General features: G+C 32.2%; 1 protein-coding gene across 1 annotated transcript; it reads left to right on the top strand.

Moving 5' to 3' along the window:
- The first annotated feature begins 6,789 nt into the window (after positions 1 to 6,789).
- On the top strand, positions 6,790 to 10,320 carry LOC102619496 (LOB domain-containing protein 4). Its single transcript, XM_006475258.4, has 2 exons — positions 6,790 to 7,096; positions 9,910 to 10,320. Exons 1-2 carry the CDS (start codon positions 6,923 to 6,925, stop codon positions 10,123 to 10,125), a joined length of 390 nt encoding a protein of 129 aa, XP_006475321.1. The 5' UTR covers positions 6,790 to 6,922; the 3' UTR covers positions 10,126 to 10,320.
- Positions 10,321 to 16,159: the final 5,839 nt, after the last annotated feature.

Below are 16,159 nucleotides of genomic sequence, written 5' to 3'. Positions count from 1 at the left end.
TTTTCAAACTCAATTCAAACTAGTTAACGCTCTTCAATCCCCTTTTCTTTATAGAAAAAGACAAAAAAGAAAAAGGAACATTGATAAGTGGCCCACCCATGACTCATGAAGTTTATGTATCATGATGGAAAAAATCACCTATCTAAACCACTCAGATAGGCAGAGCCACACACGTCGAGTCGCTGATAATATTTTGGCAGTTTCCATACTTCATCTACATGATGAAACAATTATAAAAAGTTAGCAAATAATGAAAAACAAAAATTTCATATCAATTATTGATTACAAGAGCACCCGAAAACATGGACAAATCATTTTTTAACGTTTGAAGCGTTCTTTGTTTCCTATCATATCAAGATTTTGTATTACATTACTTTGGCCAGTGAAATACCACCTTAGGTTCCATGAAAATAATACTAGCTATACCTCTACCAGAACAATGTTTAGATATACTTGCCAAGAAGAATAGTAAGAAATTTGAAGTTTAGCTCAAGAAAATAGCTTAGCCACCTATAAATCTTTGCATGGAATATTGCGATTGCAAAAATAACAATCTTTAAGAAAAATATTATTTTTGTAGCAATCATTATCTCAGGTCTGCACTTTAAAAAATTTGCAATTACTATCAGGGTAAATCAGTAAACAGGAAATCATAAAGAAATATTTTAATCATAGTTGTATAGTAAAGTACTTTTTAAATTCACCATGAGTAGGACACTGATAGCTTGTTTACTATGCAAAAGGAAGGCACAACAATCCTTGTAGCCAAATAACTAAACAACAATTATACGATTTTTCTTTAATGCCAAACCTTTTAAGAAAGTAAACATGATTTTTTAAGAAACTAAAATTTTATTCCCTTGAATTGAAATCAGAATCCAATGATAACAATGAACGTGTGAAAATGAGGTTGAAAAAACATATAAGGTTTAAACCTATAGTGTCTCATTACAACTAATATTGATGTCTAAGCAGTACGGCGGTGTAAGTACATCATTGAGTGGCATGATAAATCCTGCTATATCTTAAAGTAGATGATTCACCACAGATTTTTGGTCCATTTAACCAGTTAGCATACAACTTAATTCTGATGTTGCAATCTCCTGGTTTTCTCAGTGCCATATTCCAATGATGAAATAATATAATTATCAGCTTCTACCTCTTGATTGACATTTTATCAAGGGTCAAAAATCCACATCTCCCTTTCCCAGGTAGCTACGTAAAAGAGTTGAGCATGTCACGGTATCACGTTCCATTTCTCTATCAATCATTTCATCATTGCAACTTGAAAGATGTTTGCCTTACAAAGCCTTGAAATCAGAACAATAAAAAGTACAACACCTGGTCTTATTCCCATTTCCATAATCTCCTTCCAAAATACTAAAGCATGCATAGAAGAAATTTTTTAATCTATTTTTAAATGAGCATTGACTAAAAAAGTGCAAAGAACAACATCAGATTTAATATCTTCCTTTCTGCAACACGATTTTGTTGAGGGATCTTGGAACTATCAAAGGGCGTCCAATTCCATTTGCTTCACTAAATTCTATGAATTCTTTGGAAGTGAAATTTTCGCTTCGATCATATCTCATGGCTTTAATTTGGCATCCACTTTCTTTTTCCACTGCAGCTTTAAGTTTCTTAAAAGCTTAAAAAACTTCTGACTTTTGCTTCAAAAAATGCACTCAAATTTTTCTTGAAGAATTATCTATGAAGAGAAGGAAGTAATTACTTTTACCAAGGGAGTTTAACTTGAATGGATCGCGCACATCAGTATGAATAAGCTCGAGTGGCTTTCGAGCTCTTGAGTTTAACTCCTTTGGAAAGCACTTTCTGAATTGCTTGCCAAGTAAACATACTCACAAAGTCGATTATGATGATTAATTGAAGGCATGCCTTTTACCATGTTCTTCTTTGATAGTAACTCTAGTTCACCAACTGACCAAAATTGAGATATCCATATCGAAGATGCCAAATCCAAGATGGATATTTGCGACAAGCCTTGAGACACTTTGCAACATCATTATGAAATATTCTATTCTTCAACATTTTCGCCTTTGCTATTAGGTTTTCTTTGTCATCTCTTAGGAAAAAACTATAATTTTTTAAGTGAATATTGTTGTGATAAATTCAAATGCTATGAGTGTCAGTGTGTAAGTGTACAACAACAAGTAATATAATAATAAGTATTCAAGATCATCTCTACAATGATTGATGTTATCAAATTTGCTACAGCAATCTGTAACAATGCATTAGTTGTTCTAAATTAAAATATGAAAATTAATGTAACTAAACAACTAACTAAAATATAACATGCAATAATTAAAAATGTAACAAATAAAATTCTCACGCCAAACACAAGAGTAAAACCAATGGGAATGAAGTAATTGAGTGATTAAACTCTCTTAATGGTTTTGACTATTTCTTCAAATCTTAGGCACGACTCTATTTACCCTACAAGATAAATCTCTATATCTAGTTCATCACTAATTTTAGATTAAGTATAACCTTTTTGGAATCAAGTGAAACTCAACTTAGGAAACTCAATCTAAAACCAAGTATTGATTTGATATGTTCCACTAAGATATGTCATTTTGTGGCTCTTTCTTAACTTGTATCATTAAATGGGTAGTCAGCCGAAATAATGAATAGAATAAGTTTTACCAAAACAAAATGTTATAGCAAACATACAGCAACATATAAATTTAGTCAAAAAACCATTAAGATTTTTTATCACTCAACTACAATTAAATTAATTTATAATCTGCGAAAGTAAAATAAAAAAAAAGAGTTTTAGCCATCAAATTGATAAGGAAAAGGATGATAAGGAAAGAACTCAATCATTGGAAAATCATGAAGATCAATTTACGGAAAGAACTCAATCATTGGAAAATCATGGAGATTAATTTGCGGAATGCAGAGCACTATCAAAGGGATTTCCAACGTCTAGATTATCTCTATAGAATATCTTCAATGATTTAATTCTTTTATAAATATTCCTTTTATGCTAGCTGTACATAAATGACATGCATTAGTGGCTGTGATTTGGCCATTAGTTAGGACAGCAATAGCTTAAGTTTAGGCCACTTGCTCTTTTAATCTCACGTACTGTCTTGTATAAATTTATGGTTTCAGTTTCAATAAAGGTTAACCAATTCTCTCACGCTTCAATTTCTTTACAAATACACCCCCGTGATTAAAGAGTAAACAAGACAACAAGAGAAGAATAAGAAGGACTGAATTCCAATTGACTTCTGTAAATTCTCATTTGATACAACTTTAATTCTTGCTTTTGAAATCTATTTTGTCCTTGTTTACTTTCAGTTTTTGTTCTTGGTTGACGGCCCCTTTCTTCTCCTTTACTTGTGTGCTTCTTTTATACCTAAAAATATGGTAAATTGAAGTTTAGGGTACGCATCTTCAAAATTAGGAAACTCCATATCACAATCTGCTAAGTGTCTCACGTGAAATATTTTCTGTCAATGCTCCAGGATTGCCACAACAATGGCTACAACATCTACACTGTTCCAGACTTACTTTAATTCTTTTGCAGTCATGTTCTTTTGTTCTTTTTGCAAGCCCATTACAACAACATCTTTCATTGAAATTCGAGCTTCCAATTACCTACAATTATGCATAAGATTTAAGCACACAATTATTCAAATTCAAACAAACTTCATTAAAATTAAATTAAAATGGATGTTGATGCAAACTATTATTAAATGCAACAAAACACATCATTTACTGTCTAAGTAATCTTGATTTAAATTTAAAAGTGGCTTGATAACTCTTTTTATCAAATATCATAGTTTTTTTTAAGAGTTGACCCAAACCGAGAATGTTACTTTTTATATTGGCCACATAATAAACATTTGAAATTATTTTGTAGCTATCATCTTTTGCACGAAAAAGAATGTTACCTTTGCCCTTTACTTGTACTTTTGAATCACTTTTAAAAACGACATTGTCATTTACAGATTCATTTAGTTCCACGAACATGCTTTTGTTTCCGTTTATATGATTGCTAGCACCTGTGTCAAAATACCATGTATTTTCTTGACCTCTACTGATGTCATTACGTCCTAGTAAAAGCGTATCATATTCACCATTCTTCTCTTTAACATAATTCAATCTCTTACCAATTCTGGTACTTAGAGCTCTTTGCATAATTCATTCATATACAAATTAATTAAAACCATCCTCCATATCTCTGTCTCCGCGATCCAAGAGAATACAAAACATGTCCAAATGTGGAACTAACGGTTCAGGTAACTTATTTGTAGACTCAAAAAATATAAAATTTTATATAGGTAACATTTGTAACTTAAACACGTCAAAATTGATTTTTAATTTTTTTTTCTTTCACAACCTTTCGGTAACCTTTGCTGAATCAATGAAAATAAAATTAAAAGAGATTAATAGAGCTTACAAATCAAAGGGTATAGAGAACCACGCCCCGAAAAATCCAACAAAAGTTAAAAGAAATTAATGGAGTTCGCAAATCTAGTAACTGTAAGTTATACATTGACATTTTATTCCAAATTTTACATGAAGACTCGGGCACTTACTGTAGCTTAATTTCAACCACAACAGTACAATCTAAATAGCCATAAAATTCATGTAGACACATCCACATTGAGAAAAGTACAGACTTCACGAATTGAGACCATAGATTTACAATATTGTATTCTCCAGTATTATAAATTAGGTATGGTTCCATTTCAAGCTTGCTTTTTACAAGATAAGGGCTTTCATTTTTATATAGCAGAGAAAATTTCATACTCAAATTATTTATGATAACCCAAATCTCAATTCTTCTAAAAGAAAATAGGATGGTCGATGAATCTCTTGATCTCTCGATCTATAAATGACCACCTACACGTGCAAGTTGCAAAAGATGATCTTAATTACATAATTAATTTGGGAACTGCTTGTTTAGCTTCATGCGAAGAAGACAATAGCTAAGTTAACGTGAGTGGGCTCACTGATTTAGCATTTTGTGACTTTTTCTTTAACGTGAGTGGGCTCACTGATTTAGCATTTTCTGACTTTTTCTGCTATATTTTATATGAAAGCTTGATCCATTTATATATTACTAGATTGGTTATGATGCTTCTTTGACAACGAAATAAATCAAAATTAATCTTGAACAACTTATTTAGAATTGTGCATGCACTATAATCAGTGGAGCTAAATTAATGAATAATATTTATCAATGTCAAAGCACTCGCTCTCGCTGATGTTACCTGCCTGCCCCGAAGTATCGATCATTCAATATTTATATTAAATGAAAATAAAATCAAATAAAATTCAAGACTCATTTCGAAATCAAAGGATATAAATTCTCCAATCAAAGCGTTAGTTCGTGTGTTACTTTTGTAAATATGATTCATATCTTTTCACCAGGATGTGTATCTTATCACTTGGAACAAATTTAATTAGTATTACGGTTTAATTTATACTTTTAGTTTATTTATTTATTATTATTATGTTTTTGTTTTTTGCTCATACTCCGCCTGCATGTAAAGTTATCGGCAAGATCTAACCGTGGATATAAATAACATTAATTAAAAGAATAAAGCACTCAATTTTCGTAATTTTTTATTTTATAATTGTGGCTAGCACGCAATGAATACACGACGTTAAAGTGATTTTTGAATGAAATACAGAACGCTAGGTTTAAGGTAATCTTAAAATATTTAACATAGGATTACTCTATATATATATATATATATGAAAACAAAAGTTTACCATCAACCACTTGACCTTAATGGACGGAGACTAACCAGTATTGATCCTAATCAAGTCATGATGTATTAATTAAGATTTCACTAATGTGATAAAGCCTCCTTATGCTCAATTCTTGACCATAGAAGTCAAATCGATATTTTTCTTTTTTTATGTATTTTTAATCAATTCTTCATATCATCGTATGACTTTTATGTCAGGGGAGAATTATGTACCAACAATTTTATTTTAATTGAAAGGATCAAGATCCATATTAAATTCTTATTTTGTTTTACAAAGAATCACTATCATAAAATTATTTGGTACAATTTTACAAAGTAGAATCATTATCATAACAGCTTGCAAATCTAATAAACAAAAACGTCAAAAACAATGAAATTAAAAAAAGAAAGAGCCGGTCTTTGGCTGAGTTTGGAGGGCAGCAGTTTAAATCTCCACACGCGAAATGTGGGGATATTTTCTTTCTTAATTATATTGTATAATTGAGTAGAGGTAGTCTTCTCCCTTACCCAAGTGTGAGTAGAGTAAAATCTGAACAAAGTTCCATAAGTATTGATGTAAGTTGGTCTCAGTAATAGTTTAATTTGTAAATATCAGTTATAGACTCATATAATATGAGTTGTAGTTTGAGAAATAGTCTCATGTAATAAAACAAAAACAAAAAAGAAGAAAGAGAATTATTTATAAATTTCAAACTTAAGTTGGTTAAAAGAAGCAACCCAATTCAATATTCTTTTATTCCCTATCCAATACAATAACAAATGTAGTTAGAAACATAATGAAGCTACTAGATTGGTACCAACCTCAAAGTAATCTAATTAATTTAAAGATTACTTAAGAATTCTCTAATTAAACGTTAAGAGAAAAAAAGGGGGGAAAAATATCAAATTGAGGTGGGCCAAAAGATCTCAAAAACAACGATGTTTTTGTCAGCAAAATCTAGTGGCTCTTCTTTGGTGGAACCCTCTAAAGATTCTCTGTTAGCATCATATATTTTTTCCACTCTATATAACACCCACCACTCTAATTTTTCAAGCCCCCTTCTCTTCTAGCTTTCTAGCTATTTTGTTCATTTGTTATCTCCTTTCTTGTTGTTTTTTTTATTATTGCGATTGCTCAATATAAGCCAAAGTAATATTTGTGTATATATTTATTTGTTAGAATTTTTTTGATTATGGAGAGTGGAACGAGGCAAGGAGCATTGTCACCATGCGCAGCATGCAAGCTTATTAGAAGGAGATGCGCCCAAGACTGTGTCTTTGCTCCATATTTTCCAGCTGACGAGCCGCAGAAATTTGCCAGTGTACATAAGGTCTTCGGTGCCAGCAATGTTAACAAGATGTTACAGGTTCCATTTCCGTGCTCTCTCTTTGTCAGATCCTAGGGTTTCTTTAACAGTATACTCTCTTAATTCTTTTTTCATGGAAAAGATAGGCTACAGCTGTTTTTGGATACCTAATGAATGTATCCATTTTTTGGTTCTTTTATATTTTTTATATTTTGTTTTTCACATATTGGAATTAGGTCTACATTTGAGTAACTTTTATTTAGTTCGTATCTTCCTATTTTAACAAATACGAACTTAATTACCCTTGCATTTATGGTGCTGCAGGTGTAATATAATTAATATTGTATATGTACGATCATATAGTTCAAATTTAATGTTTTGATATGTACATATAATTCACTTAATTAAACTCACATTGAGAAACATTAAATTTATTTTCAGCATGATCTTCAAATTGTAGAAATGCAAATTAATAATCCGATTACCAAGGAGGGGATGAAATTTAAGAAGATAGGGCAATAGTAGTTATAGTGGAAAATTGTCTTTAAATAATGGTGTTTAAAAATGATATAGATATGTCACGCATAGTTTTGAGAAATTGAAATAAGAGAGGGTTCAAATTTTAAGTATTGATCAAACGAAAATTTTTCTATTTAGAGGCTGATATCACTCGTTTAGTCATTTCGATTTATCAGAATATGCATTATTTTTAGGAAAATAAATATTTTATATATTACAATATGTATTTTTTTTTATATTAGCGTTATTGAATTTCTATAAACTAATTACTTATGTAATTAGTGTTCATCAAAAGCGACGTTTTCATTTCTTTTTTTCAGCTGTTATGACTATTACGGTGATTTGTTTTACTGTTATAGGTTATAAAAATAAATATATTGAGTTGACTAAGGTAGCGTTTATTTTTTTGTCTGAAATCTAAATGAGTCTAAATTTTTCTAAAGTTTGAATGGGTATATATACAAAAATCTAAACGACATGTTTGTTTTTTTATTTTAAATATCTAAATATACGTGGCATCTTGTTTGTTTTTACAATAAAAAACATCTTAAACTTGGTTATTTGACATTTATGTCCTTGTAAATTAAAATAAAAAAAGAGGATTAGATTTTATAATTTATGAAATAAGTTATTTTACAGAGATATTTTTGGAATACAATATTTACTTGTCATTCAAACTTTTTTTCATTCAGATAAAAGTCACAAAAGTTTACTTTTTCTATTCAGATGTAAATGTCTGAAAATCATACATAAGTTCCAAAAAATAAACAAGCATATTTTAGAAAATGTCCGAAATCAATAAAATTTCAGACTTCAGATATTTAACAATCAACCTCTAAGATTCTAGTTCTTCTTTTCAAAAGCAGGCTGTTAATAATCTTATACTAAGTTCTTTTATTTTTTTTCTTTCTTTTTAGTTGATTGTAAGTGAAAGCAAAGAGAGTAATTAAAGATGATAAATTAACTACTTTAGTTACCACTTGAGACCTTGTCAACAATTTAATATATCCTCAGCATGGAAAATGGATTAAAATTTATATGGGGTTTCCGCCTGCTCTTTTTGACCACTTTTTCGAAACTGGTCCAAAAAATGCTTCATTCAAAGTGATTTTGGGAAAAGAAAGCCTGAAGCATGCTCTGATGAATCATCTGTGCTTTCTACTTTATGAACGTAGAGAATACTTTTTTTTTTTTGTTTGAAGGTGGTCTTAAGTGGGCCTTAATTGTGGGAAGTATTTTTAAACCTGTACCACAACTCAGACTAATCTCTACTCGCACCGAGTCTACCTGTAAAGGGTAAAGTATTGGCCAAAGTGGTGACTCCATACGAGAGCTGGGCTTGAACCCCTGACCTCTAACATAGAGGATACTTTGATAGTGACTTTGTTCACCAAAAAGAGAATTGATTGATGTTAACAAAGTATAAAGCTAAAATATAATTATCACTAAACACCGATTAGAGTTACCTAAGCATGACATCACCTTGACCTATGCAATTATACCATTAGTTTGTTGATTAACTAGGTTCGATTAATTCTTTTAGCTGGGTCATGAAGATTGATTGATTATTAATTAGCTTTTTTTTTCCAATTATATGCTTAAGTAAAGTGCTTGTTCTAAAATACCTTAATAATAGCTTTTCTAAAAAAAAAGAACTTTGAGATATGACAAGTATTCAAACACTAAGCTAATATATATAATTTATTGAATTCATTATCAGAATATGTTTGAGATTGAGGTTATCATATAAAAATGGTAGACAACTTAATTTAACATTAGTTATCAAGTAAAAGGCGATGTTTACCCAACACTTAACTGTTGTCACTAACAAAACCACAAAACCATGGTGAGATGAGGTGGATACTCCAACTAGGGTTTGAAATTTTTTTATGTATAATATCACAGCAACTCCAACTGAGATTTGAAAATTTTTTGTGTATCACAACAACTCTTGCGATCTCAAAATGCATTGCTGATTTTTTTAATTTTTAGAATTGCCTCATTAGAAATCTCACTGTTTCACTTATATTTTTAATTTGAACTTTTCTTAGTCAATCTAAGTTCTTGGATCTTGGCTATCATATTTTCAAACTTCAGCTGAAACATAATCGTTGATAAAACACAATCTTAATTTTTAATTACTTTCAAGTTCTTCTAAGAGGGAGATTGAAATTCACAATAATTAAGTTTAAATTATATTAATTATTGTAGAATATACAAAGATGTTAGAACTTGTATTTTTTTTTTTTGAATTACCTCATTTGTGTTAATGAATTTTTTAAGACCTAATGAGCCCTTGTACTCTCCTAGCAAAGAAGTAACCTCTCTAATCGTTTGCATGTAAAAACATGCAGGAACTGCAGGAGCACCAACGCAGTGAAGCAGTGAGTTCAATGGTATATGAAGCCAATGCTAGGTTTCATGACCCGGTTCGCGGTTGTGTTGGCGCCATATCATCTTTGCAGCAACAAGTAGAGTCACTGCAAGCCCAGTTGGCTTTAGCACAAGCCGAAGTGGAGCAAATGAGAATGCGCCTAATCTCACCTTCATCATCATCATCCCATAACTAGCCAGCAAATTCAATGGACCATATGGTTGATCATCATCATCAAGCCAATAAAGGAGGCTTTCTGTGGTCTTGCTAAGCTAAACTAGTTAACCTATGTTGCCAAATCGCCATCACTTTTTTTTCTTTTTTATTATTATTTATAATTAACTGTAATGAGCTTGCTTTATTTTCTGCTACACGCTTCATTTTTCTTTTATCTTTACATCTTTATTTACAAGTATAGCCTTATCAGTTATCATATGTCATCTGTGAACTTGACCTGAAGATGATGATGATGATCGTTAACCATATTGTAAATAATATACCTATATATATAATATCATCTGTTTTTCCTATTTAATGTTAAATTACAATCTATTGAGATTAATTTACATAAAAACAACTACAGGACCTTGGATTTGTTTGTTATTGAGGCTTCGTGAAAAACTAATTCAACAGACACTTTACGAGTGGTATATTTTAAATTGTAACTGCTCAGACACTTTAGATTTTTTGGGTTTCATTAGCTATGTAGCTTTGATGTCTGTGCTCGAAACTAACCTCAACCGCCCTAGATGATGATGATCATTCACCACATCAGAAATAATATAATTGATTTAAATATCAATTATAATGAGTTATCATATGTATTTAGTTCAAGAGAATTTGCATTTAGCACATCTAATTAATGGGAACCAATTGAGAATTTGACTTAATATCTAAACTTTTGGGTGGTTGAGCTAGATGCTTCTTATGCCCTACATTTACAGCATTCTATGTTGTTAGAACGTATTAAAATAACATCACAACAAATGAATTTTTTTGGGGGGGAAACTAAAGTTCAACTACTACCTACTTTCTCTTTTCATCATATGTTCATCGTAGGAAAAAGTAGCAATGAATATGAATTATTTGAATGGTTCAAATGTTATTGTTCAGTCAATATATACCTATGAAACTAAAGAAAATAAGGCCCGATATGGGAAGTTCCCCTCCACCAAAATAATAATAATAATAATAATAATAATAATAATAATAATAATAATAATAATAATAATAATAATAATAATAATAATAATAAAGAAGGAAAAAAAGTGCCATAGTTACAAACTAGCCCATATGTTACCTTTCCACTTACAGCTGGCTCAATCATTTCATGCATATGCATTTTTAGCAAAAGGTCATTACGTACAATTTACGTCATAGATGCATGTACAGTAATTCAAAACTGAGTCAGAGATCTAAAAAGAAACTCTCTCTGGTTCAGAGTGTAAATCATCTTTAAATTCTTTGTTTTGCTTTGTTTTTCTTTTGGATCACCCCACAATACCCCGAATTTACAATCTTCGGGCTAAATGGAAAACTAGTAGCTCTCAGTTTTTCACAAGTCAGTACCTAAGCGATATAATGTACAAGCTTACCACAACAGAAACAGAAGTCTGATAGTCTTTCATATAACACAGGTATTGGAATTTTAGTTTCCTTCTCCTGTTTCAAGAAGATAATCTTCTTCAGTGGCTTAGTTATATCAACTAATATTCTGGCCCTCGCATACTTCCTAATACATTCACCATTTTCATCTGCCTCCGCTTCTTCAACTTTCCCAATAATAACTCTAGGCACCTCTACAATATCTGCATTTATACACATTATAGGCAAGTTGCAAAGATGAACCCAAAATGATGTATGAGTGAATGTTTGTGTTGTAATACTTCTGATACCCTTTGGCTTTATAAGGACTATCAACGCCCTATCAAGGTGGCAATGACCCTCAGCTAGAACCCTTTTTTTGTCTGCTTCAAGGGCGAGTTTGAACATGAAAATGTTATCTCTCATATTCTCAATTTTTACCTCTCACACTGTCCACCATACTTGCTGTATAGCCATATGCAAGCCCTCCTTGTTTACCCCCTTCGTAATTAGAATTTTTCCCAACAAACATTCTCCTGCAAATATAGCTCTCATTGCTTTCATTTTGCCCGCAAAAAAGACCTTGTCCTCTCATTTCTCCTCTAGAGTAATAGTTCGACATTTCTTAATAAACTCCTTTATTTCCATTTAACTTTTAATGAGTTGTACCTACTAACGACTATTAAACACTCCACTCATAACTCTTCATATTTAAAACTCACCAACCTAATCACTCGATTTCACCTCTCACTCCACAAGGGAGCAAAGACTAGAGTTATGATAATTTTTTTTCAACTTTTATTCCAAGAGCTCTTTCCAGAGAAAAGGCTATTTGTGAAGAAAAACTTTTTTTTTAGATAATCCTTTTTCTTTTTAGAAAAAAGACAAAAAAGAAAAAAAGAACATTAATGAATGGCCCACCCATGATTCATGAAGTTTATGTATCATGATGAAACAAATCACCAATCTAAACCACTCAAACAGATAGAGCCACAGATGCTGAGTCGCTGTTAATATTGTGCCAGTTTCCATACTCCATCTACATGATGAAACAAGTATAAAAAGTCAGCAAATAAAGCAAAACAGAAATTTCAGAGCAATTACTTATTATAAGGGCACCCAAAAAACATGGGCAGAGCAGTTTTTGATGTTTGAAGCGTTCTTTGTTTCCTATCATATCAAGAACTTGTATTACATTACTTTAGCCAGTAAAATACTATCTTAGGTCCCATATAATACTAGCTAAACCTTTACGAGAACAATGTTTAGATATGTTTGCCAAGCAAAATAGTAAGAAATTTGAAGTTTAGCTCAAGAAAACAGCTTAGCCACCTATAAATCTTTGCATGGAATATTGCAATTGCAGAAATAACAATCTTGGAATATTGCAATTGCAGAAATAACAATCTTTGACAAAAGTATTATTTCTGTAGCAAACTTTATCTCAAGTCTGCACTTTAAAAAATTTGCAATTACTATCAGCGTAAATCAGTAAATAGAAAATCATAAAGAAATATTTAAATCATAATTGTATAGTAAAGTATTTTTTATGTTCACTATGAGTAGGACATTAACAGCTTGTTTACCATGTAGAAGGAAGGCACTATAATCTTTGTAGCCAAATAACTAAACAACAATTATACAATTTTTCTTTAATGCCAAACCTTTTAAGAAAGTAATCGTGATTTTTTAAGAAACTAAAATTTTATTCATTTGAATTGAAATCAGAATATAATGATAAATATGAAAGTGTGAAAATGAGGCCGAAAAAACATTTAAGGTTTAAACTAGGGGTGGGCAAATCGGGTTTCGGTTCGGGTTGTTCGGGTTTCGGTTTGGGTTTCAACCCGTTCGGGTTGGAGAATTGAACCCAATCGGGTTGAAAACGCCAACCCGAACCAAACCAAACCGAATTTAATTCGGTTCGGTTCGGTTTGGGTTGACAATTCGGATCGGATTGGGTTGATAATTCGGGTTACAATTTCGGTTCGGATTAATTCGGGTTAGTTCGGGTTAGAATAATTCGGGTTAGTTCGGGTTAGAATAGATTGAAATAATTTAATCTAAAAAACAGCAAAAATTAATCAATTAATCAATCAATTAATTAACAATCTCCAATTTAATTAATAATAACAGCAGCAGCAAACCCGCTCCAATTTAATCAATAACCGTCTCCACTCTCCAATTGTTCAATTATCAATAAACCCACTCCAATTTAACTAATAGCAATCTCCATTTGTTCAATTATCAATCAACAACAACAATCCCACTTCAAATAATTGAATAATTGTCAATCAATTAATTAAAAATTTACAATTTAATTAATAGCAACAATCTTGTTGGGTTTAGCTCTTCATTTTGGAGTGAGTTTGGGGTTTCTGTTTATGTTTATGTGAAGATGTGGTGAGAATGAAAAAAAGCTTCAGCAAGTTACAGCGTCGCCGTCGGCAAGGCAAGACAAACCTTGATCTCGGAGGTCGGAGCAGCTACAGCGTCGGCAGATCGAGACTATGCTGGGCTGAGTGGGACGCGAGGTGAACGCACAGCGCAGTTGCGGCGAGGCGTGCTGGCTGACGGCGAGTGGGCTGCGATGAACGGCTGGTGTCTATTGGAGCTGGACGGGGCTGCTGGCTGCTGCTGTGAGTGCTGTCGTCGTGGGCTGCTGTGGCTGTTGTCTGGTGGAGCTGAAGTGCTGAACGGGGCTGCTGTGGCTGCTGCTGAAGTGCTGATGTCGTCGGCCACAGTTCTCAGAAAGTGAGAACTGAGAAGAGGGAGCAAGGAGGGGGAGGCCGGGGCCGGGAGGGAGATGAAGTGAGATTTTTGTTTAGGGATTTTTAGGGATTTTTTTGTTTAATTAATGTACATATATTTTTAATTTAAAAGTTAAATCTTAAAAAAAAAGCTTCAACCCGAACGGGTTGAAAATTCGGTTCGGATTCAACCCGAACCGAAATTTAACCCGAACGGGTTGAAGCTTTGAATCCGTTCGAGTTTCACCGGTTAATCCAAACCGAACCGAACGCCCACCCCTAGTTTAAACCTATAGTGTCTTATTACAACTAATATTGTTGTCTAAGCAGTACCACAGTGTAAGTACATCACCGAGTGGCATGATAAATTATGCTATACCTTAAAGCAACTGATTCAGCACAGATCTTTGGTCCATTTAACCAATTAACATACAACTTAATTTTAATGTTGCAATCTCCTGGTTTTCTCAGTGCCACGTTCCAACAATGAAATGGTATAATTATTGGTCTGTACCCCTTGATTGACATTTTATCAAGGGCTAAAGATGCACATCTCCCTTTCCCAGGTAGCTATATAAAAGAGTTGTGTATGTGATGGTATTAGGTTCCAGATCTTTATCAGTCATTTCATAAAAGCAACTTGAAGGTCGTTTGCCTTGCAAAGCCTTGAAATCATAACAATAAAAAGTACAATGCTGGGTTTTATGTCCATTTCCATCACCCCCTTCTAAAAGACTGAAGTATATATAGAAGAATTTTTTTTTTATCTTTTTTAAATGAGCATTGAAAAAGGTACGAAGAAGAACATCAAGTTTGATACCTTCCAGCTTCATATCATTAAAAATATCACAAGCTTCCCGCAAACAATTTTCTTTGCAATAACCACGTATCAACCTTGTATAAGTAACAAGATCATGAGTTCAACCTTAGTCATCAAACACCCATCTTGCTAGTTTGATTTGTCCTGCCCGACATAATGGATCTATGAGCTTATGGTACATACTTTTGCTGAGTTTGGTAACCAGTGCTAATATTGTCTTAAACTACAAGAGAGCTTTTGTGTTATCACCTTGATAAAAAGATTGGTGAGCATTTTTATGGCAAGACCCTTTGCCCGACATAAAAGGGATTTTCTGTAAAATTTGCTTCCCGGTAACCATTAACCATGGCACTATAATCTTCTAAACACTTCTCTTCATACTAACTGAAAATGCTTCAGCTTTCTTCATCGTGCCTTCCATACACAAGCCTTCAATAATCATGTTGTGTGTATCAACATCAGGTTCATATCTTATCTCCTTCATTTCTTTAAATATATATTCACAAAGTCATCAGGTTTGCCTTGAAGACAACAACCACAAATCATAATTTATTGAACAGTTCATTGGTGTCTTCTACTTGTTTAAGTTTGCATAAAGCATCCAATGGTACATTGTAACAAAACTTGCTAAGGAAAACCCCTATAAGTTTGAACTCTTGAAATATTAATATAGTTTTAGAAGCCAAGCCCACATGATAGAAACATTTTAAAATCACATTAACAATCAAAAAATTTATTTTAATTCCCTTTAATATCATTTCATTGTGAAAAGCCAAAGCTTTATTTATGTTCCCCAATTTGCTATACCTAGAAATCAAAGCATTGTGTATATATGCATCAGAAACAACCCCTTGTCTTTCCAAGTGATGCTACACACTTTCAGCTTCTGCAAGTTTATTCTTATCTAAAGTTAAAAAAAAAACCCATGTATCATAACTGTGTAAGCAAAGGCACTCAAAGGAATGTTTTCTCCTTCGCATTTCAAGAGCACTTCATAGCCCGCATCTAACGTTACATTCAAAGAAAGCCTTTCAATACAAGTCGAGTAAGTAAAAGCATTTGTGTTACCCTTCGTT

Source organism: Citrus sinensis, chromosome 9, assembly GCF_022201045.2.
Source record: "Citrus sinensis cultivar Valencia sweet orange chromosome 9, DVS_A1.0, whole genome shotgun sequence".
Classification (NCBI taxonomy): Eukaryota; Viridiplantae; Streptophyta; class Magnoliopsida; order Sapindales; family Rutaceae; genus Citrus; species Citrus sinensis.
Note: the sequence above shows the minus strand (reverse complement) of the source record. Positions and strands in the feature narration are given on the sequence as shown.